The sequence below is a fragment of the Centroberyx affinis genome, unplaced genomic scaffold, assembly GCF_046629955.1.
Source record: "Centroberyx affinis isolate AG114_WGS23_722 - 3 ecotype Tasmania unplaced genomic scaffold, CSIRO-AGI_Caff_v1 ptg001728l_1, whole genome shotgun sequence".
Lineage (NCBI taxonomy): Eukaryota > Metazoa > Chordata > Actinopteri > Beryciformes > Berycidae > Centroberyx > Centroberyx affinis.
Window position 1 is genome coordinate 73773 of NW_027280135.1, and position 25647 is coordinate 99419.

General features: G+C 40.2%; 1 protein-coding gene across 1 annotated transcript in view; it reads left to right on the top strand.

The window, feature by feature from the left end:
• LOC139651925 (atrial natriuretic peptide receptor 1-like) overlaps positions 1–21808 on the top strand; it is a gene marked incomplete at its 3' end in the record, with an annotated part of 56584 nt that extends 34776 nt beyond the window's left edge. The window contains exons 2-4 of the mRNA XM_071528819.1: positions 7709–7896; positions 12254–12367; positions 21673–21808. Coding sequence (XP_071384920.1) covers positions 7709–7896; positions 12254–12367; positions 21673–21808 — 438 coding nt within the window. The remainder of the gene's footprint in view (positions 1–7708; positions 7897–12253; positions 12368–21672) is intronic.
• Positions 21809–25647: the final 3839 nt, after the last annotated feature.

Consider the following 25647-nt stretch of genomic DNA (forward strand, 5'->3'; position numbering starts at 1 on the left):
AGTATGTTGTTGTGCATGGTTTGATTCAGATGTACTTTGTCCTTACTGGTGGGCGTCTACCAATATTTATTTTGTTTCTTTCAACATTCATCAAAGCTCATGCCGTTGTCTGATGTAACCTGTTTGTTGATATTAAACACATGCAATCCCAAAAACATTCCCTAAATAAAAACCTACCAGAGTCAGAATTTAGAGCTTTTCAGACTGTGGTTCAGGTGGATTTGTGGATCGGTGCGTCTCCATCCTGCAGAGCCGTAAGTTCTTACTGAGAGCAAAACAAAAACCCTTTCATCTGTAAATCTGTCATATGTGGAAAGTGCAGTGGTCATCAGTGGAAGCTGGTCGCCTTTCATCTGAACACATCTGTGTGAGTGAGGAAGTGTGCGGTGGGGTCAGAGGTCAGAGGTCAGGTCTAGGCTCTCTGTGATCCTCCTGCTCTTCCTGGTTTCAGGGTCGTGTCTGCGCTCTGGCCTTCTGGACAGAGAGTCGACCCGACAGCAGCAGCCTAAAGGTTAGAGAAGTAGCAGAAGGTTGCTGGTTGCTGGTGGGGAAACAGAATGAGTAATGTGCTCTCCTTTAACACTTAACCTCAACACTTAACCTCAAGTGCTCCAGTGCCGCAGCTGATTAGACAACAGTAGGACCAATGGTGGAAGCAGCTAATTAACTAACCCTGACCCTCACATTACTGTAACTGAGTAGCTTCCAGAGGTGGTAGAAGTACACAAATTCCCTACTCAAGTAAAAGTGCAAATACTCATTTAAAAATATACTCTGGTAGAAGTTGAAGTATCATTTCAAATCCTTTACTCAAGTCAAAGTATAAAAGTACGTGGACTTAAATTTACTTAAAGTATAAAAGTAAAAGTCGTTCTCTAAACAAGTCATTTCTAATGTTCTAAACTGGTTTTCTGTTGAGCGTTCCTCTGATGATGATTTCCTGAGAGTTTTGAAAATGTAGTGAGTAGAAAGTACAGATTTTTCTTTTGAAATGTAGTGAGTAAAAATAAAAAGTCTTCAGTGAAAGAAAAACTTGAGTAAAGTACAGATATTTTAAAGTCTTACTTAAGTACAGTAATGAAGTATTTTTACTTTGTTACATCCCACCTCTGGTAGCTTCTTTGTGTACTAGTATTTTTTTAAGTCAGTAATTTTATTTTTACTTAAATCTCTGTGTAATTCTCGTAGTATCTTGGGTTGTGTGTCTTCCTCCATGATAAAACCCCCAAATCAGTGATTCTGTTATCTGTGTTCTGTAGAGGAGATTGGATAATTTTGTTTTTGTCTTTTTGTCTTTTTCTCTTTTTTCTCTCTCTCTCTTCCTCTGGTGAAAAAGACCGAATCTTCACTGAATGAATAGTTAATGAGGCAGGACATCATTTTAATTAAATGGAGATTTATTGATAAATTAGGGAAAAGGAAGGAGGGTTGGGGGTCTGAAGACTCTGAAGGAGTTTGGTCTGGAGTTTGTGATGCGGCCAGCAGCCGCTGACGGTTGTGTTGTTCTGGCACCGGAGGGGCGTTTCCACGGCGACTGACCCCCGCCAGAGCCTCGGCAGACCTGGACATAGAGATAGTAGAGAATAGGAAATGTGGAGGAAGGTTGCAGTTGTGGACAAAGAGCGGCATGTTGGTTTATTGGAGCTCATTTACCACAGAACTTGAATGTTTGCCATGATAATTTGGCTAGTGCACCATAAAATGGCGATTATAGAATTTTAAGTATTAGTTGCTATGGTGACAACACAAGTCTGACATTAAAGGCCCAAACGCACTGAAAGCGATAATTGACGCGCGTCAGTTGATGCTCCTATGGCGCACGGCAGGCATCAGGTTTGAAATGCCAACACCACAGAACCAGCAGTATTTTGGGAAAAGGTCGCTATTTATATGTAGGCAGGAACAAGTTTGTGTGCTTTACAGATACCCCCCATTAATTTTCTATACATTTCTATTTGAGTAGCCTATAGCGTTACGTTACATAAGGCAGGAGGGAACTGTTGGTGCTGCTGCTGCTTTCCTCAGTTGGTTGGCAGTAGAACACGGTAAAGCCACTGGGGACCAGCCATCTCATTTCATCTTTTATTTTTTCTTCCAGGTGGGTGAAAGTCACATAAAGCACAGCTTTAGATGATTAGAAAGGCTGGCTCAGTGATTGGTCTTACCCCAGACTCACTTGAGGTCACTGTAGGAAAGAGAACAAGGGCCAAACTAAAAACGGTTCTGTATTTTGAAGGCCATCCGTTACACAGTGTTTTTAACAGACTCAGAAGCTCTTTCAGTGAGCGACTAGTGATGCCTGAGTGTTCTACTGAACGACTCAGAAGATCTTTTGTTCCAGCAGCGGTCAGATCTTTTAATGAACACTTCTAGATGTGGTCTAGTTCCATAGTACCTTTCAGCTGTTAATTATGTCTCAAATGGCTTTTTATGGTGTTATCTATTTGTTGTGTACTGTGAATTACAATGTCTATTTTTGTTTGTTGTCTGTATGAGCTGACTTGGTGGCAAATGAGTTTCCCCACTGGGGATTAATAAAGCTGTCTAACTAATCATAACTCTATATTATGTTGATTAATTGCTGTTGTTAGGTTTATGTAGCAAGTTAAGTTTTATGACCAGTAGATGTAAACGTTCATGATAGATGATATGGGGTGGGTCTGTTATGCTAACATAACTACCAAGGGTCTAAGCTTTTATTTTTCTTATTTTTAGTATCTGACATGTGAGATCTATAGCAGTATAGCTGTTGGCAGTGGTAGTTGTTTTCCTTTAGCATTGCAGAATTACAATTGTATTGTTCATAAAATTTTAAGCTAAGCTAACGGAGCTATCGTCAGCTGTCACCTGTTGCCATAGTAACAGTAAACAGTCAGTAGTTTGCAGTCATATATCACAGGTCGTTTTAGGACTTCATTGATGAGCTTCTCCTCGTCCATGCTTTGGCTGCTCCTCAAGTCGGCTGGCTAACATTAGTTTCTTTTTTTTTTTTGGTGGCCGTCTAGTTTGATCAACCTCTATCAGTTCCCCGCTACATATCACTTCTTCTTGTCTTCTTTGTTTACTGGCAGACTATCCCACCTACTGTACCGGAGTCCTCTCCAAACAGGTACTGCAGCTGCAGAAAAAAACAGCTTTGGTCGCTGGGTCCTCATTTGACGCTCCAAAATCGAAACAAGGTCGGAGTAGGGATGTCAATGCAGTTTGAAGCGCCTCATAACACTTCTGGTGCGCGTTCGGCCGTTTAAAGCAATAGGTGTTCTTCAAAACGTGTGCGTCAGACGCTTGCAGTGCGTTTGGGCCTTAAGGCTGTAAAGTCTGTCACACTGTGAGAACTGAGCAGATGAGTCTGTTAGAAAACGTTAGCGACGAGGCTAACATAGCTTTATCACAGACTGTACTTCTCTCTCTAGCTCTTCTAGTCAACATTAGCATGTTAGCAATCCATGGCAGCAAGGAGACAGAGAAGCTGCTTTGGTTCTTGCTGTAAAACCTCTCAGCTCAGTGACTTGCTGTGAGTCGCTTTATACAGAAGCTAGTCCAACGGGTCACAGCAAGATGGCCGCCGCTCAGACCATCCTGGAAAGTTGATTTGAATGGGAATGACTGTTCTATCCATTCAAGTTCTGTGTCATTTACTGTTGGACAGGTGATCAGAGGGTTTGGGATCAGGTGAGTGAATCATTACTGTGGGCAGCTGCGGCTGGTTTCAGTGCCATCCTCCTCCTGAATTTCACTTCAACAATTAACTCAGTTTAAAACATTTAATCATTCCTGATAGAGACATGTTTGGTAAAGAAATCAGAGCCAGGGAGAAAAGGTAGAAAGTCAGGAGTATTTTTAGATTTGTATTTATAGTGCAAGTAGAGGAGAGAAGGGGAACACACACACACACACACACACACACACACACACACAGGAGGCAGAGGAGTGTTTCCTGAAGAGATGAGGTTTCAGCCCGGCAGGTAAACCTGAGGCAGAGTGTAAACTCCTCTCGGCGGTGACGAAGGATTTTTGAGCTCGGTATCGGAAGAGCGCTTTTAGCTTTCGTTGGCTGGTTGCCGTGGTTTCACCGTTCACTTCCTGCCCCGAGGTTATTAAACCCTGAAACAATAGAGCCAGCGGGACAGGAATGGCAGGCCAGAGGAATGTCATCACGCCCCTGGAGACTTCCTGTGGCACGACACCGAGCCGCGGCTTTGGGAGGAAGCCAATTAACTCCTGTCTGGACCTTCAGCCTCTAGATATGGACAGCAAAGCACTGCCACTGTAATGATACAAATACTAATAATAATACTGACACAAATATGGATACTAGGGCTGTGCAAAAAAATCGATACAGCTGAGTATTGCAATATTTTTTATTTTTTTCCATGATACTGTATCGATTTTCCAGCCCCTCGTATCAATACATTAAAAACAATTATTCATGTTTTAAACAGATTTAAAATGTCCTTAAATTTCCCTCAAATCCCTTTGAATTAAATAGTTTTGACTCAATTTGTTATCAATATAATGTGATGTACATATTAGACTACCCAGGTGGTACACAGCAAGTTGTATTTTCAGCTCTATTTTTAAATTTTCATTAAATTATGTAGAGTATTGCAATGTATCGCAATATGTGTCATATCGCAATTTATCGTGATACAAGCGTATCGTGAGGTCCTTGCCAATACCCAGCCTTAATGGATACTAACATTAACACTGATACTAACACTATTGTATTGCACTGTCAGTAGGTTTATAGACTATTGGTATTATATGTGAACACACGTAGATGAATATGTGTATATATGTAGGTCCATACACGATATGTGCCAATGTATGTAGGTTATATGTGTGTATGTATGCATGTATGTATATGATATGTGTGTGTCAACAATTATGTGTTGTATTATTATGAATTATTGTATGCTTAAATGTTTTTAATGTGGACTCTTGATTAGCCAATGTGCTACAAGAGATCCAAATAAAATCAAAAGCAAATCAAACACTAACTCTAATACTAACACTAATGCAGATACTAACACTAATACTCACACTAATACTCAGTCTAATGCGGATAGTAATAGTAATACTAATGATTAAACTAATACTGATGCTAATACTAACACTAACATTTATACTAAAACTAATGTTTAAACTAATACTAATACTTATTCTAATGCTGATAGTAATAGTAATGCTAATTATAATGCTAATACTAATACAAATACCAATGCTCATTTTAATAGTAATGCTAATACTAAGTAACTAATACTATAACAAATGCTGATGCTAATGCTAATACAACCACTAATGCTAATACTAAAGCTAGTACTTATAACTAACGCTAATGCTCATGCTAATACTAACACTAATGTTAATAGCAATACTTATGCTAATACTAATGCTAATACTAATATTTATGCTAATACTATAACTAATATACTATTACTAATATTTATGCTAATACTAATAGTAAGGAGCTATTCAAATGAGCATTTGTGATCCGTTAAAAAAACACAAAAAACATCCCATGTATTTCAATGAGACCTGTGTGTTGATGGATGACATGGATTGACGGAGCACAGTGTGTGAAAATATCGTAACCCAATGAAATTTGTGCAGATTGCTTCAAAAGGTTTGGACCCGCTGACAGCAACGCAGACTGTCTGTGAATGTGATGGATGTCAAATGTCCAATGTGAACACTGTCTAAGGCTAATACCAATACCAACACTTATACTAATGCCAATACTACAGCTACCACTACTAATAATAATAGTAAGAAACACTTTTCAAAACACTTACTGTACAGAATGCATTCCAGGCAATAACACTATGATAAATGAAAGCCAATCAGATAAATAAAATGAAGAAATAAAGGAGAATAAGAAAAACAAATTGTGTTAGCCATGCTAATGCAGATTTCCCCTGATGTTAGACCCAGGGGCTTGGTGTAAGTGGAGAAGACAGTCTTTTAAATTCAAAACCACAGCAACATGTTTTATTAACAGTCGGAGCACGTAGGCTTTCTTTTAAACGCTGAGAAATATTGTGAATATGACTGGGTGTGATGTTGACATCAACTCTCTATGGAAATCAGTTTGAGACAAGATGAAGCCCGAGTGCGGTTCGCGGTGTCTTCTTAACTAAAGTGGTTTGTACATTAAGTCCATCAATAAGATATTGATTTTGTTTGTTTCTTTATATAAAATCACACAAAAGACTGTTTTCCTCAGAGAATTAATGGATTTTTCTTCGTTTAACTATGGGACTGAACTGCTGATGCTCTCAGAAAGCCCACATCAGAAGAACACCAAGAAGACCATTTCATGCACGCACGCACACACACGCACACACACACACACACACACACAAAACATTCATACGTATCACAAACACAGAGAGAGAGAGTGGATGGTTGATGTAAAGATGTAGAAAGATAAAGAAACACCTAAGTGGCTGCTCCATAGAAAATGAATGGTACACACGCACACACACACACACACACACACACACACACACACACGCCTCTCTAATAAATCCCATTGATGTCTCCATTGACAGATGAGTCGGTGTAATCAGCAGCACTGGAGGTGGCAGCTAATCTCGCCTCCAGCTGTCTGGGTCAGAGTGGGCGACCATGTCACTTATCTGTAAACCTGCAGCACACGTCCAGCCTGACTACAACATTATCACTGTTTTCTTCATCTCTCTCTTTGCTTGTGGATAAACAACATTAATACACAAAACACGGAGGAGCCATTTCACCAGAGAAGAAACAGATAAACAAACCAAGTGCTCATTCCCTCCTAATTGGATGTTGAATTCACTCGGATGAAATGAAATGACATTCAGCGCCCAGGGTCCTGCGGCGAGCCATCGTCCGGAGCCGCGGTGACGCTGCAGTGACGGGGTTTGGGTCAATATTGTGGCACCTTGCCGATATTTTTTGGCCTCTAATGATTCCCAATGCTGCTGTAAATGTGTCATGTCAATCTGTCTCTCTTAAAAGTGTTCACATAACGTACACTATGCTGCTGGGTGGACACTTCAATACAAAAACTCTTACAAGTACCATGACATAGACATACAGCCACAGTGGGAATTGAACCCCTAACCCTAGCAGTGTTAGTGGTTTGCTTTAGGGAATGAAACCCTGAATCATAGCAGTGTTGGTGCCTTGCTTTAGGGAATTGAACCCCAAATAATGGCAGTGTTAGTGGTGTACTTCAGGGAATTGAACCCCTCACCCTGGCAGTGTTAGTTGTTTGCTCTAGGGAATTGAACTCTTACCACTGGCAGCGTTAGTGGTTTGTTTTAGAGAATTGAACCCCAAATCATGGCAGTGTTAGTGCCTTGCTTTAGGGAATTGAACCTCTAACCCTGGCAGTATTAGTGGTTTGCTTTAGGGAATTGAAACCCTAATTTTGGCAGCATTAGTGGTTTGCTTTAGGGAATTGAAACCCTAATTTTGGCAGCATTAGTGGTTTGCTTTAGGGAATTGAACCACTAACCCTGGCAGTGTTAGTGCCTTGCTCTACCCGTTAACCTACAAAACCACAGGAGAAGCCGAAACCATGGACTAACAAAGCTATATTTCTCTGGAGGTAGCTTTGCTGTAGTTCCACTTCTTCCAACATGAAGTACCTGGTAGACTTTCACAGTAGCTCCCCTACACTGTCTAAAACGACTCTCCCCCTCCTCTCTCCCCTCTCCAGTGGTTTTCGTCTGCTGCTCTCCAGACGTCTTCAGGAAGTTGATGGTGAACTTCCGGCGGCAGGGCCTTCCTCAGGAGCAGTACGTCTTCCTCTACATCGACGTGTTCGGAGACAGCCTCAACTCCCAGCACAGGCAGCCATGGGCCAGGGGGGACGAGGACGACGCCATCGCCAAGGAGGCCTTCCAGGTAACTAGGAAGAGTTCATCTCCAAAACACATGAGGAAATAGCTGAATATGAGCATCAGTCCAGACTTCATTTTGTTCTGCTAGGCTTTCTAAGCATGAGGAGACGCCTCCTTCTCCTTCTACCCATAAACCCTTGCCTTTTCAGGTTGTTTCCTGTAGTTGGTTGGATTATGTTCTCACTACTATCGAACCGCACCACAGTTCTTCTTGTGTTAGAGGACTGAGACTCTCTGTGCCATTATTTGGTGCTGCCAGAGTTCAAAGGTCATTGTTCTCACCTGGACAAACCAACTGAACTGAAGGAGGAAACACTGCAGAGTTCAGATAAAGCACTCAGAACATGAAGGCTGTGAACGCAGCCTTACTATCTGTTAAAATGTCCCATAATTTGGTTTATGCTGTGCTGTCAATCCTTTAGTCCACCAAGGACGCAAGTTCCCTTCTATCCATCCGTGGGGCTTTTTGCCTTTGTTAGACAGTTCCAAGGAGAGACAGGAAAGACTGTGAGAAAGAGAGGGATGACATGCGACAAAGGTTCTGGGCCGGATCCCCCACTGAGCCACCAGGACGCCCCCACACTGATTGGATTTTGACAAAACTTGGGGGAATGGTGCACCTCACCACTGTTCTGGCTTTTTTAAAGTTATACTGATTGATAACCATTTGATAACCATTAATAAACCGGTCATCTCCCACACTGCAAGTTGGAATAACAAGAAATTTGGTGTACTTCTCCAACTGTCCATACTACAAATTCTCCTCCAGGACCATCAGTGTACTAGCCTGATATTCAGAGTGAACGTCCATCTGGTTGCACTCCATTATTCAGCCTGAGATTTCCTCCTTGTTAGCCGTTTTCTGTGTGGGGGGGTTGATTTTCCCCGAACCAATCACTAGTGACCGACGTATCTGAACCGATCACTAGTGACCGACGTATCTGAACCGATCACTAGTGACCGGCGTATCTGAACCGATCACTAGTGACTGGCGTATCCGGCTGCTCTGACGTTACTTCAGTCACACTGATGCTACAGCCAGTTAGCCTCTACATCCATGGTTAGCCAGCAGATTCACCAACTTTACCAAGAATGTTGTTCCATTTTGCAAAGACAAAATGTTGGTTAAGGAGGTGATCTCAACAAATCTATTCTGACGAAACGGCAATGAAAAACCGTGAAAACAATGAAATTTGAACCAAACGGTTCAAATTTTTGGCTCGATTGTTTCTTCCAAGCCGTTGACGAGGGAAACACCAGACTCTCTGAATCTCTCAACAAAATCTGAAGCATTTCTCCTTTGGGGGAAATTCTCTTTTCTCTTGCCCCCCTCCACAGTGAGGTCAGAGGTCAGGGTCAGCTACAGATTCAGCGTCTTGCTCGATGACACTTCAGCAGAGTGGAGGGTTCGAACCCTCTGGTCTCTGCTCATAACAACAGGTCAAGTTGGCTGCTGTTTTTCTCGCATCACTGAACATCCGACATCATTCAGTCCCAGAACCTGATTTCCCAGGTTCCTCTGGAGTGTTTACTGTCTCATCTCATCTCCATCTCTTTTATATCCGAAATCGACTGTGTTCTCCGCTGACCCCTCGACCCCCCCGCCCCCACCACCACCTCTCCCCAAGGCAATTATTAGCTGCTTTCCCTCTGTTCCCAGTGTTTGTCTGAGGTGTTAAGAGCGCTGTCGGGCAGATGAAACGACAAATTGGCTCTTGTACCTTTTCTCTCCTCCACCCCCCCCTCTCTCTCTCTCCATCTCTCTCTCTTTCTCTCTCTCATTGCCATGAAGTACTTTCATTTTCTCTCGCTAGATCCATAGAGAATTACAGACTGCAGGAGAGAAATGAAGACACACATGCACACACACATACACACACAAAACTATCAAAGAACTGATTGTCGGTAGTTTCGAGGTTAGAGAGGTTGTGACACTTGTTTGAATCCCCAGACTGGCTGGGAAAATCTAGGTTGGGGAACAAAATTAGAAACACTCCTGCGTCTCACTTCATACACAAGCGAGAAACCCTGTTAAATATCGCTACCAATTTCACACAAAAGGGGAGGAAAAAGCAAAGGAAATGGACGACCAATCAGAATTGAGCGAAGGAGCTTTTTTCGTAGCCTGTTAGCGGACATGCTAACACATCTAACTGCTGTAAACAGCTTCTGTAAAGGCTTCATCTCTGTAATATGAAGTCAGCACAAACCTGAGGCAGGACAGAGTCTAAATCTGACATCTGCATTTTAACAGCAAACTGGACTGTTGCGTTTCAGCACTGGACTATCCAGATACCATACCACCCGTTTTTTCTCAATACTGCAAGTGTTGCTGAAATCTCCTTTTCCTCCATTGTTACCTGCCCGCTCCATGCACTTTGTTAGTGGCTGAAGTTGTGCCAGAATACCAGTTCAGCTCCCAGTAGAAGACTATAGTTGTAATGGGCAGCTCCCAGTGTGAATATGTGGAGGTGAATGAATGTGAAGCAGGGTGGAGCTGGAAAAGTGCATGAAGCTCAGAAAAAAACCTAAAGAATGGCGGAGAAAAGTAATGAAAGTAATCAAATCATCTTTTTTTATTGGAGGATACATGTTCCTTTCCACATCCTTGACTGGGCAGCTCCCAGTGGAAATGTGTGGAAGTAAATGAATGTGAAGCAAGGTGGAGCCAGAAAAGAACATGGAGCTTAGTAGAACCCAAAGGTTGAGAAAAGTAATGAAAGTAATGAAAACTTTACAATTAAATCCTCTTTCATATTGGAGGATACATCTTCCTTCTCACACCCTTGACTGGGCAGCTCCCAGTGTCCACCAGTAGAAGACTGTTGTACTGGGCAGCTGCCAGTGTGAATATGTGGAGGTGAATGAATGTGAGGCAGGGTGGAGCTGGGAAAGAGCATCGAGCTCAGTAGAACCCTAAAAGATGGTTGAGAAAATTAATGAAAGTAATAAAATATTCTTTCATATTGGAAGGGCACAGGTTCATTTCCACACCCTTGACTGGGCAGCTCCCAGTGGCCACCAGTAGAAGACTGTGGCTGTACTGGGCAGCCTCCAGGTGGAAATGTGTTGAAGTGGATGAGTGTGAGGCTGGAAGGTGGAGCTCAGCGAACCCTGCCTGGGTAAATAAAGGTTAAATAAGATGAAGGATGCTGTGATGTGGATGGCTGCTCACAAAGACAAAAGACAACAGAGGAACTGGACTCAAATAACATCTGCCTGTTTACAGAGGCAGCAGGTTCAGAGAATCCAGGAACGTTCAGCTGCTTTCTCACAGGAAAGGAATCCACTGAGGTTTAGTCTAGATTTACTTTAAATAGATAAGAAAGTAGAGAGAAGTGAAGCCGTTCATTCCAAAACACCATACAGCCGTTTGGGAAAGATTTGCTCCCTTTACTTCAGTTCAGTTCAGTTCAGTTTATTCACAAATCACAAGTACAATCATATGAGGCATAATGGAGAATAGGGGCCCAGACACTAAGCAGATAGTATTTAAAATATATTTTTACTAACACGTCTAGATTTGAAAAAGTGCATGTATTATACAGTAACATTTACAACCTACAAAACACCTAAGACTAACCTAAGACCCTAAAAAGTACTACTAAATGGTCCTAAGACATTTATTCCATCAGTCTAAACATTGATTAAATAGGTAAGATACAATAAGTAGAGACATATGACAAGTGGAAATAACAGTACAATTTGAATAGATTTCAGAGTAGAGTAACTTAGTTCATTAGTAAATATTTCACAGATGACTCAAAATCATTTTGTAGGAGTAGGTATCACTTTTTTCAAGTGGTTGGCATCTCATTTTGGAAAAAAAAAAGTCTTCATATACACCGTGTGTCAAAAGTTTGGTGTCATCTCACCTGCCTACAATGCTTTTGTTAACATAAAATATCTATATCTCCATACTTTGGATCTGGAGCTCCATGTTGATCAAAGTGTGTCTTTGGTGTGAAGAAGGTTTTTCATGGCAGAGCGTCTCTGACTGTCGGCATGAAGTTAAGTGTGAGCAGCAGTACAGCTGCTGAGGAGGTTTTTCTGATGAATGTATAGTTTAATTGTTTTAGTGTCATCATCACAAGTATTTGCATGTATGATTTTTTTTTTCTCAAACTAAACCTAGTTAGTTTTTAATAGGGTTAAGTTACTGCAAACCAACAAAGAATGCAAATGTATTAAACATTTTCAAAAGATCAGTGTCCCCAGACTTTTAATGGGCCGTGTATTTAAAACATATAGAACAAACACATACTCTAGCTCCCAGGTTGAAATGTGTGCAACTGTATGAATGTTAAGCAGGATAAACAGGATAAATAAATGTATATTTTGATTTTTCTTCGTGTCTCCAGAGTGTGAAGATCCTGACGTACCGAGAGCCTCAGAACCCGGAGTACAGAGAGTTCGTCAGCCACCTGAAGACTGACGCCAAGAGGATGTTCAACTACACTGTGGAGGACTCACTGGTGAGGAGCGTGTGTGTGTGTGTGTGTGTGTGTGGGGGGAGGGGGGGGTGCCACTCCACTCCACTCCACATCAACATCAACACGTATGTCCTTAAAGGTGAAGTGAAACCAGGGTTTATGATGCAGAGCTGTGAGTTTGATATGCAGAATGGACCGGAAATTATTTTACACATCATTAAGCACAAAAGTACACTTTCAGTACTGTAGACAAACTGGTTGATGCTTCTTTCACCAGGATGACTTACAGCAAGTGCAGCACAACAAGCTTAAATTCATGTTTCATCATTGCAGTGATGTTAATGCATGCTTTGGGTGCAGCACTGTGTCCAAAAGCAGACTGTCAAGCAAATTTTAAGCAAATTTAAAGCGGCGGTGGGTAAGTTTCAAGAAAAAAACAGGAAAATGAACGTACTTAACCCCCCTTTTTGCTGAATTCAAACAAAATGTTCACTTATAAAACATGGCTACATTAACAAACGTCGCAAAAAAATAAACTGTAAATTAGGTGTGTTTCCCTCAGCTGGGTTGAAGTGAATAAATCGGCGGAGCTCCGTCAGAAAACACTTCCATGAAAAAATGTAATAGTTAATAATTGATTAGTATCGGCCAAGTTGTTTTAGTTCTTTAGTGTCTAAAATGACTAAAACAAATAAAGACTAAAACACTAAAGCAATATTCTAATACTATACAATTTTCTCTTTAAACAGACCACTTCTGTAGATTAGATCAGATTAGATTAGATTAGATTAGATTAGATTAGATTAGATCAGATTAGATTAGATTAGATTAGATGAAATTTTAATGATCTGTGTGGAAGCTGGGTTGTCACAGCAGCAGATACAGCAAAGGAAAACAAATAGGATTTAATAAGAATGCAGCAAATTCGGTTATTAAACGTAATCCGACCGACAATTTCAACACTGGAAAATATCAAATAAACATATAAATGAAATAATATGAAAATATTATGCAAATTAGCTGTTTTCATTTTGTGAACCGTGTGCAGGTCTGACAGCAGCAGAGCGGCTGGAAGACTGAACCAATTCAATTCAGAGAAGCTAATTTAGTCCGGTGATCTTATCCTGTCATTTCAACATGATGCCTGCTGCAAGCAGCTGACACACACACACACACACGCACACACACACACACACACACACACACACACACACACACACACACAGATATATGCATAGCCTACATACAAAAAGAGGCAGAAATAGTGAGAAGGAAAGCAAGGACAGCAGTCTTCTATTAAAATACATTTTATTTTAAACAAAAACTGATGACTAGTTTATGGGATCACATGTTTAATCCAGAGGGAATACTAGGGATGGGACGATATATCAAAATTCAATACATCTCAATACAAAAATGTGTCAATCCGTCTGTTGTGTCAGGAACATGAATGGTGATATCAGCTCCATGTTATTCTGCTGTAGTAATCACTAATGAGACTCTTGACCATCACAGTTTCAAAATTTTTTTAATTTTCAGTTTTTGGAAGTTCATACTTTGAAATCAATTTCTTCAATTTCTACTCTAGCTAGAAAGTTGCCACAAATCCCAAAATATTTTGAGCTAATTTTGTAGCACAAGAAAATGTGCAAAGAGTCAAGAGGGATAAATACATTCTGTAGCCGCTGTGTCTTAGTTTTCTAAAGCAGAAACACTGAAATGAAGTGAACGTTGCATCATACAGACTCATTCATCCATCAGCTCCTCAGATAACACTCTGTTAGTTTTCTCTTAATGTGATCACAAGAGCAGAAATGATGTTTTCTCTCTCAGCTGTATTAAACAAACAAGGAAATGTGGAAAATCTGATTTTGCCAATTTAATGGTCACATCTCCAGTGATGAGGTGTGTGTGTGTGTGTGTGTGTGTGTGTGTGTGTGTGTGTGTGAAACAGGTCCAGTAACCCGTGAGTTCGCTCCCTGATGTGATTACACACGAACACAAGTGATTTTTCCCTCTGTTTCCTCAGAGGAAAACAATCAGGGGAATTCATTCAACCTTTATTTATTTCTCGAGGAAATCATTGAGGGTGGCCCTCATTTACAATGATGTCGAGATTACAAGGACAAAACAAAACAAAGCCAGACAAAACAACAAACCTGACTAAACAGTAAGGGATGAATAAACAGATTGGGGAAGGTTTGTGGTCATGTAAATGATCACAAATGAGCAGAGTTACATTTTGATGATTTAACGGTTTGGATTTGAAGAGTTTTGTTCCATCGTTTCAAAAAAGCAACACACTCTGACGCAAATACTAAATTCAAATAAATTATGGTATTTTCAAAAGGGCAGTCAGTAACTTAAGTCTTTGATTAAATTAAAGGCTAAAAGAGACACTTTTACAGACCGGACCTTTGTGATTTTGAAGATATTTAATAATGATTTTTAGTATTTTGGAAATAAAGTCTTCAAATAAACAACAGAACTTTTACTGCAAATTCCAAAGCCCCTCTAATAAAGCCCTGAGATAGGTGTGTGTGTGTGTGTGTGTGTGTGTGTGTGTGTGTGAGTGTGTGAGTGTGTGTGTGAATGTCTAACACATCAGTGACAGTTAAGATGTCAGGAGTAGAAACAATACACAGAAACCAGGTGTGACCCCTTAAAATAAACACACACACACACACACACACACACACACACACACACACACACACACACACTTAGGCTGCGTTCACAGCCAGCATGTGCAGTGGTTTTTTTTCTGAACTCTGCAGTGTTTCCAGGAGAAAACAGATGACAGGACTGATGCTCACATTCAGCTGTTTCTTCATGTGTTCTGAACTGATATGAACACCACAGAAGAAGAGACGGACAAATCCATCATGTTAGATAAAGTTGTGAAAAGTCAATTTCAAGCGAACGGGGGGATTCAGGCCTGAACACAGAGCGTCACAGACAGACAGACACGCACTGATACAGTAGAATAGATTCTATTTATTGTTATTTTATTGTGAAAAAAGTTGCATGTTGCAGCTTTAAACGCACAATATGTAATTTCCTGCCGCTAGGGGTCTCTCAATCAAAACAATAACAAAAGACAGAGTTTGATGATGTCGTGAAGTAGCGTGGGATCATGGGAGTTGTAGTCTTCATTGTTAAACAACCACCATTGCCGCACGGTTTCTCTCAGACAGACGGTGCTCTGCAGTCAGCTTCTCCCAGTCAGGATTCCTTCAATGTTCATCGTTCAGGAGGTTTTTTACCGGGAGCCGAATTATCCGCAGAGGTCTCCTCCTCTCCAAAACAAACGGACCCGGTGATTAAAACCGGTAAAAACACTGAATAAAGCAGTTTCACGTTAAAAATCAGCTGTTTCTCTGATGCTGTTCGGCAGACAGAGGATGTCCAGAGCATCCGCTAACGTTTGCTCAGCTTGTTTCTCTGATAACTTCAGATCCAGACGTCCGATGACTAAAATCCTTCATCCGGTTAAAAGATATAGTTAAAAACGACCAAGATCTAAAAAGTATATCGTAAAAATGTGGCTTTAAAATGGATAAAAAGTCAATTTATGACAGAGCTTCTGGCGGACGACCACAACGCCGATGCATGCGCACAAGATGATCATCAGGGTAAAGAAGATGTGACGCCATGACAGGCAACCAAATAAACAGACCGTTACCTTGATTAAAATTACGGGTTTCTCTAGGTTTGAAAATTGTTGGAAACATTTGGGATAATGTAAGTACACAACTCAACAAAATATATAACATAGATCTAGTCGTTTTTAGACATTTTAATGCGGAAAAGTTACATATTGGGCCTTTAACACAAACTGCCATCCACCAATTATTACATCTGGGTTACTGAGCACTTTGACATCCAAACTTGTTATGCAACTCCAGTTTGTCCCTCATTATTGTGTGTGTGTGTGTGTGTGTGTGTGTGTGTGTGTGTGTGTGAGAGAGAGAGAGAAGGAGGCTGGTTGCCTGGCAGCTTTCTGAAGCCAGTTAATCAGCAGCAGACAGACAGCTGAGGGAAACTAATGTGATTAAACAGACAGAGAGCTCGACACTGCAGTACTCAGCCTGCTGCTCCCACACACACACACACACACACACACACACACACACACACACATACACATACACACTCGAGAGAAATTGAGCCTGATAACAGGATACATCAAAGAAAAACATAACATAATGAAGAATGGAGCAAACGGAGGGATTTAAAAATAACACAGAGCAGATAACTCATCTGTCTGTGTGTTTTCAAACTGACAGTCACAGAGACTTCAATCCCTCCTGATGTTGAATCAGATGAGATTGGACCGGCTGATTGAAGTGCCTGTTCTAATGTTTTTTTTTAAAATTTTTAATTTTTTTTGGAAGTCAAGAAGTCTTAACAGATACGATAAGAGCAGATATTCACACCTTTGTTTTTCCACGTTATCCCTCCCTCCCCCGCCCAGCCATCCCACCCACACATGTCAGCAGCCTCATTAAAGGTAATCAGACAGATAACGCATAATGACTTCTGTAATTTCCGGGCTTTTTCTTTTTTTTTTTTTTTACCTTTAAACCTGCAATAAGCGATATCAGACCTTCAAACCAATCCTGAAACTAATGTGTGCTATGTGGAGATTTCACTGAGACATAATGATATATATGATAGTGTTGTTTTTTGAATTTCCTTGTCTATTGTGTGTTTTGTATAATGGTGTAAATGAACAATAAAACTCAGACATAATGATATAAACCAATATCCACACAGCAGCACCAATAAACTTGTTAAACTAGTAAACTTGTTAAACTTGTTAAACCAGTAAACTTGTTAAACTAGTAAACTTGTTAAACCAGTAAACTTGTTAAACTTGTTAAACCAGTGAACTTGTTAAACTAGTAAACTTGTTAAACTTGTTAAACCAGTAAACTTGTTAAACTAGTAAACTTGTTAAACCAGTAAACTTGTTAAACTTGTTAAACCAGTGAACTTGTTAAACTAGTAAACTTGTTAAACTTGTTAAACCAGTAAACTTGTTAAACTAGTAAACTTGTTAAACCAGTAAACTTGTTAAACTTGTTAAACCAGTAAACTTGTTAAACCAGTAAACTTGTTAAACTTGTTAAACCAGTAAACTTGTTAAACTAGTAAACTTGTTAAACTTGTTAAACTTGTTAAACTTGTTAAACCAGTAAACTTGTTAAACTAGTAAACTTGTTAAACCACTAAACTTGTTAAACTAGTAAACTTGTTAAACCAGTAAACTTGTTAAACTTGTTAAACCAGTAAACTTGTTAAACTAGTAAACTTGTTAAACTAGTAAACTTGTTAAACTTGTTAAACTAGTAAACTTAGTTTAGTAGTCAACTTGTTAAAGTAGTCAACTTGTTAAACCAGTAAACTTGTGTTAAACTAGTAAAATTGTTAAACTATTAAACTTGTTAAACTTGTTAAACTTGTAACTTGCTACCTGCCTCTTCACTTGTCATTGTGGGACATGTGACCTTCAGCAGGAGAAAGATCTGTCAAAGTGAGACTGGTAACTGGTGACACTTCTCTGTAGGTACAGTTATCTTAGCTGTTAGCATTTATGCACGGTGCTTTGCTAGGTTTGTCCTTAGTAGGCCTCTGTAGTGCAGTGGCTTTGCTGTGTGTTACTTACAACTGTGTTGGGGTTTCTGTCGCCCTCTAGTGGTCAGGAAATTTTGCTTATTGCAGCTTTTAAAAGAGCAGCATGCTGCCCAGTACAGCCACAGTCTTCTGCTGAGCTGCTCCACTGCACCAGCTGATTTGACTTGATTTGACTTTATTAATTCATTCTTGCAGTAATGTATACTGAAAACAGCACAGAATTTTAGATTAAAAACACTAAAAGTCATGAATCACAAACATAAAAAGTGCACATTTGTACACAGGAAAGCAAGACAAAGTACAAAAATAAAATGAAAAAAAAAAAAAATTAAATTAAGTATATAAGTATGTATACATACAAGGTTACTGAGAATAAGTGTAGCACAGACTATATTTTAAAACTATAAATTTTTTTTTTTTTTTAAATACTCAAAAAGAGAGAAGACCGTAAATTTATTTATATAGCACTTTTCTAATCTCTAATTCGATTTACAAAGTGGTTTACAGACCAGCATAAAATCAAACAAGACAGTAGAGGGGCAATAAAATTAATATGAAAAATAATTTCCATGGTCATTTATGCGCGGAATGAGTTTTATGATACTTGGGTCTTTGAAACCTTTTGAAACCTGACTGTTATGTTAAATATCTCACAAAGGTACAGTAAGTAGGAAACAGTGGAGAGGAAAAAGGATAATGAGCTTCAAGGTGGAAGGACAGTACTGAATATAGTGACAGAACAAAATCACGAGCGTATTATAATTTAAGCTGCATCTTCACTGTGCTCCGGTCACAGATTCAGATCCAAACTGCAGGGAGTTGAGGGGAAAGTGAAAGGTTTGTTGTAATATCAGCAGGCTTCGGCAGAATAATTGGTTCAACCTTTCACTGTGGCTTAATAAGCTATCGGCCCTGCTGGGCGAAGGCCATGAGTCTCCAGAAAGTTAGTCAGGAATTAAAAAAAAAAATACAGAAAACTTCTTCTCTCATTGTTTTCCATTTATGTTTGAAAATCTACAATGAGGTTTTAACCACTTTCAAGCACCCGAGGGTGACGACACTCACTCAACACATGTATTCATTTTAATTAAGAAAAAGGCAAAACACACCCATCGCACACTCAAGTTTTAGCTCTGCCCACCCAATGGCTGGTTAAGTTCTGTGTGTTTTGAATAGTGTTGCCTGTGCTGTAGAGGCATCAACAATTTCAAATTGTGCTGATATCTGATTGGTTGGTTGGACAGGATAAATATCAGAGACAACACCAGTCTGTTACACCTGAGCTCAGAGATTAGCTCGTAGCAAAAAACTGAAGAGAGTAGGCTGCACTTAGCTAGGAAATGTAATTTGATTTAAAATGTATAATTAAGTCTGTGTGCATTTGTTATTATCACTTTTGATTATTGTTTGTTGTTGTGTTGTGCTGCATTATGGTGGTTTTCGGATACTTAACATTAGCTAGGTAACATGGCTAAGTTAGCTAACGTTAACTAGCAAACATGCTGTCCCACGACACAGTGGAGGTTTCTGAGTCGTCAGTATTAGTTAGTATCAGTTCATATTGTTTGTTGTAGTGTTGTTGCACTGCATTAGGAGCTTTGCTGCTGGTGGTTTTAAGCTACTTAGCTAGCTAAATTAGCTGGCAAGCACACTGCCAGGACACACAGCTGTTGTCTGTAGACTGAAGTTCAGCACATTGTGATATGAATAAAAAGTTGCCCACCCCAAACCTCTGATTGCCCTTCCAATCAGAACAGTCTAGAACTGGGCGGCGGACATTTTGAGCACTTGTGAGGAAAAAGTAATGAAATTTTCATATAAAAATATGAGAAAATAGAAATGTTTACATTTTTGTTGGTGTAATTATTTTGGCATTTGAATTAGCTAACAAGTGGGAAAGTTAATTTACATTTCATTGTGATTTTAACTGGATTGCTCACAAAGATTATAAGGATTCCAACATGACAACCTATAGTTTGTTCTTGCCCTCACTGTGTTTTACACACATTTGTGCCATGCCATCAGTTTGTGAAAATGTCGTGTTTGTTTGGGCTGAGGTTGGACTTGGTCTCCTCCTGCGTGTTCCGTCTTAAACTCTCAGCTCAACATTAGAAGCAGCCAGTAGCGGGGAAGGTAATGCGAGGTTAATGATGCATTGATTTTACACTAAGTGCCGGCAAGACGGCCATTACACTTTGTTGTCTGTGGACCCGCCAACCAGCCCTTCCAGTACAGCTGAGTGACATCAGCACCAGCTTTTAATGGTCCCTGCTTCAAATGCAACTGAAATGCAATCAGTCTCTCTTTCAGTCTGTAGCAGATCTGCGTCAGAAATAGACAATGTGCTGCTTATTCCAAGGCTTTACATAGATAGAGGGGCTGTCAGCAATTTTCTCCGTATTGTAGTGAAGTAAATTAAGCTGGCGGTCCCATTACTGTGCTGTGCAGAGTAGGGTTGGGAGATAGGACGAATACATCAGCTATCGGCGATTGGCTGAGTCCATCGGCGGTTGATTTTTTTTGGCCGATTTTTGTCATTTTATTTTGCTAATTTAATGGTCTAATTTAATGGTAAATAATTAACCTGTAAAGCGCAATTCAAAGCGTGCGCGAATAAGAACTGGCAGTTGGAGTTGGGCCATATTACGCACGTTCTTGTTGCACTGATTTCCCATGAGTCTTTCACAAAACAGGGCAGCGTGTGACTAAATGACAATGAAGCCTCTTTAGTGGTCGCTGTCCGATAGATCGGTTCTGAAAAGCAACGTCAATTCATAAATCATATTTGAGAACTAGACCAAAAGCTGTATGTGCAGTTGTGCACCCTGATCATTTAATAGCATAATATGTTATCCCCACCTGTTTGCAGAGGCTTCAGTTGCTTCTATGTAAATCTGCAGCTACAAAGATTTTATCCGGGCAAATCCTGTGTTTTTTGCTGCTTTTGTATTCATAACGTTACACTGTTTTGAGGCGTTAAAATGGCTAGCTAGCAAGCGCTAATCAAAGATAATCAAAAAAATCAATAAAATCAATAAATCAATTCAGTGCTTCCCATCGACCTCAACAATGGATCAGCCGTTCTCCAAGCTTTGTGTCTGAGACGTTTCTTTCTGTCGTCTTTAAAATAAGAGAACTGGGAAGCTTTGAACAGCTGGAATCTACTTCTCGTTTTTAAACTGCTGTTCATGAAACTAAATCACATCAGGAGGGAATCATAGGAGCGCAGAAAGCTGATTGGCTGTTGACGGTGAAAGGTTCAGCGGTGGAGACGAGCTTGTTGAGCGTCGACACATGGACGCTCTGCAAATAAAGTTATTCAGATCCAGATTCAAAACGCGTGGCAAAGGCAAGGCAAACTTTATTTATTAGCACATTTCATACACAAGGCAAATTCAATAAATAAAACACAAAAAATACATAATTTGTCTGGTAAAATTATGTTAAAAAAGAAAGAAAGAAAGATAAAAATAGGTAAGGATAATAATGAAAAATAGAAATATTAAACAACAGAAATTATAACATTTAGCCAACACTTCACAATGATCAACTTATAAAATGGCATATTAGAAAAGTAAGAAAGATAAAATAGGTAAGTAAGGATCATACAAAATACAAAGATCAACACAATAGAGGTAAAAAAAAAAAAAAAAAAGCCTAAAAGAGCCTGAGTCCAGTGTGTGTTGATCTTGTTTCCTGTCTTCCAGATGAACATTATTTCCGGAGGTTTCTACGACGGTCTGATGCTGTACACACACGCTCTGAACGAGACCATGACGGCGTCCGGGGGCCGGCCGCCGGGCAAGACCGTCACCAGGAGGATGTGGAACCGAACCTACCACGGTCAGTCCGCTGCATCTGCCTGTGTGTGTGTGTGTGTGTGTGTGTGTGTGTGTGTGTGTGTGTGATATTGATCCCAGAGGGGGGGAAGTCTCCTTTTCACCTTCCCTGACCCAGCAGGAGGTCAGAGGTCAGCCTCAGTGCTGTGTGGGATTCGCTGCCTCGCTCAAACACACTTCAGCAGGGCGGGCACCTGGGGGATCGAACCTGGGACCTTCAGTGTGCGGGACGCTCTCTGTGCCCACTCAACCACCCTCTGTGTTTGGTTTTGTTTTTTTGTTGTTGTTTTTTTATTGATGTTTTTGCGTAAATCTTACAATATAGTACAGTATGGTATAAACCATCACCATCTAACAGATTTACATTACTATTCTTAAAGAAAAACGACATAAAAACTAACCAAAACAAAACATTCATGCCACAAGTAAAAATAAAAAATAAAAATAGGAGGATAAAGCCTTATCTAGATCTTGGTCCTTTCAGTTGTCATCAAAAAGTGACCCCACACCTCGGTAAAAATATCCTCTCTCCCAGCAACTCTATAAGTCATCCTTTCATATGATGCCGTGCGAAACATTAGCTCCATCCATTCATCAAAGGTAGTAACAGTGGGTGACTTCCAATGTCTTAATGCAATTCTACATCCTGTTGTTGTGGCCATTCTACACCACAGTCTTTGGTATTTAGACAACCTATTATCTTCTGGTAACAGTCCACCACCCTCTGTGCTTTGATATTACAAGCAGGACCAAACAAGCACAAACATGAAAAGAACAAACAAGAATTATCTAGAACCCACGATAAAATCATAAATTTAAAAAAAGATAAAGATAAAGTAAATAAAATGGAATAATCACATGACATCACAGACTCGGTCCTGTTTCTCAGCCAGTCTCTCTCTCTCTACTGAGTCTCTCTGTTATTTGCCAACAGTAGAAGACTCCCAGGTGTGAAAGCATCGTCTATAAGAACCGGCTCTGAGTTTTCATTCATTCGTTGGTGTGAAACAAACCTGCTTCTGTCTAGGGCTGGGCGATATGGTTGAAATCAATATCACGATAATCATAAGGATTTTTCTTGATAGCAATATATATCACGATATGGTTCATGTATGCAAAATCACGTTAAATAATCAAATTAATGTTCATCTCATTGAACCGAATGGTAATGTTAGGTGTGATGTCAAACAAAAACAAAAAAATTCAAATAATATTCCTACCATACCTCATTTTAGGCCAGTGTAGCTTGTATCCAGAAGTGCTGCACAATGGTTTTCGGCAGTCCCATACACTTTACTGCCCTGGTATCAACTGTAAGCAGCGATCTTATCATGCAGTCCATAGTAGGGGGCTGACGGTAACATCTGGGAATATCATGTTATTAAAATGTTTAGGGCTGCAACTAACGATTATTTTCATTGTCGATTAATCTGTCGATTATTTTCTCGATTAATCGATTAGTTGTTTGGTCTATAAAATGTCAGAAAATGGTGAAAAATGTGGATCAGTGTTTCCCAAAGCCCAAGATGACGTCCTCAAATGTCTTGTTTTGTCCACAACCCAAAGATATTCAGTTTACTGTCATAGAGGAGGAAAGAAACCAGAAAATATTCACATTTAAGAAGCTGGAATCAGAGAATTTTGACTTATTTTTCTTAAAAACGTACTCAAACTGATTAATCGATTATCAAAATGGTTGGCGATTAATTTAATAGTTGATAACTAATTGATTAATCGATTAATTGTCGCAGCTCTAAAAATGTTATTTCAAATTATTGTCAAAGTTATCCCGGGTCTGCCCCCCCCCCCCCTCCCACTTGGCATCAGTTGTCGTAAAAGTTTGAATCTGAAAGTCTGATTGGTGGATTTTCTTTATAATATGCACACAAAGGAGCGGTGATTGGCCAGTTTTGCCGACATCTTTATTAGCGTTATGTATTTTCCTACAAAACTGATAGAGCACACTGTCTCCTCTATATCATACACCTCTCCACCTGCTGCCTGCTCTGCATAGAGCGCATGAAAAATGAGCTCTGATCCCGATGCAGACTAAGAGAACACATAGAAATACATGTAAATACCAAGTGTAAATGTAAAGGCTGTGATGGATTGTTCTTTATCCAGATAGCAGATCTGGAGTCAGATCACAGTTTAGTACCAGGTGTCAGCTGGTGACAATGTAGAAGAAATTCAGTGTGAAGTCGACTGCTTCCTCTCTGAGAGCCACTGGAGCTTCGGTGGAGAGACGATCTCAGGGAAGAATATTTTACCACTCGTCTTTTCATTTTAGTTTCTGTCGAGCTGAAATGTTCCCAGCAGTCTGTTATTCAAATCTTTCCATCGCCAGAGACACACTTGGACGCCTCTCTCTCTGCATCGGTCTGCGTTTCGTTGCAGTAAAGAGTTCTGCAGAGGGTTAAGCCTTATTTTTATTCAACAAAGTAGTTTATCTTCAGCCTGCTGGCCTCCTGCCGGCCCGAAACCCCTGATGTCAGAGTCTCAGCGGCTCAAAGCTTCAGTCTTCACTATCTGATGAATAAAACACAAAGCAGAAACTCAGCCAGACAGATCATGACATCAACAGCTGAAACTCTTAACGGCAAAAAAAAACCTGATACTTCAAGTGGAAAGTGCATCTGTCATGCTTTCATAAACCATCTCCATCAACAAAACCTTTAGTTATTTTGTTTAACCTTCATTTCATGGGGTTAGTCCTGTTGAGACGACAGCAGCAGAGCAGCAAGAAACACATTTCATAACTTTTGCCTATATCTTTCATAATAAAAGTGATAGATAATCCCAGAGAGAGTTGGAGAGAGGAGGAGGAGAAGTGATAGAGTATGATGCAATGTGTCAAAAAAAAATCTCTCCACTTCTTCTCCCTGGCTCTTATTTCACTTCTGACTTCACCCACCGTCATTTAAGGCTCACAGGAATATTTGTTCCATCTATTTGTTCCTACTAGTTGCTTATAATGTTACTGATGAAGGAATTGAAGCTGATTCTACTGGTGAACTCATTGGAAGTTGCTCTGGAAAAGAGCGTCAACTAAATGACTAAAATGTAAAAATGTAAAAATGCAAATGGATCCAAAACAAATCTCTTTTGGCTGTTGGCTCAATTGTAGATCATTTTGTGCCTGTGTGAACCTTTTTTTTTTTTTTTTTTTTTTTTTTTTTTTTTACAAAAGGAAGCTCAGAAATTTCAGAATAGGCCAACGCATGTGAAGTCTTAAATATGCGTTAAGATCCAGTCAAAACCAGCAGTACCCAGCAAAGCAAATTGTCCAAGACCAGGGCCGGATTAACCAACCACGGGGCCCCTGGGCACACATGTCCTATTGGGCCCCCTTCCCCTCCCCTCCCCCTGGTCTGCACCCACACACCGTAACTCAACATACTAGCCTTTTTACAAACAATACAAAAATAAACCTTTTACAGGTTCACAGTAATCTGAGACTCATTTTTAGCTTTTACTATTCCTCGTTTCCAGAGCTCGCTCGTTCAGTCCATTCTGCAGTGAAGACCCGACGCAGCGCTCCTTCCCTTCTCTTTACATCCTGCAGCTTTGACAGTCTCATCTTTTCATTTCTCTTCTTGTTGCATGAAGGATTCTCAGTAGAACTAAGCAGAGAGTAGACTTCTGAGAAAGGAGTCAGTCTGCTGATGTGAATGTGAATGTGAGTGAGCGGTCCGCAGGCTGCTTCAGGACACATCGGGTTTGGTCTGTTGGCTTTCGGCGGACAGGCGGACGTCTCCCCTCTGCTTCTCTTCAAGATCCTTGGAAGGAAGAAGACGACGGAGAGGAAGAGAGAGAGAAAATGCCGACGTTGCTGAAACTCGT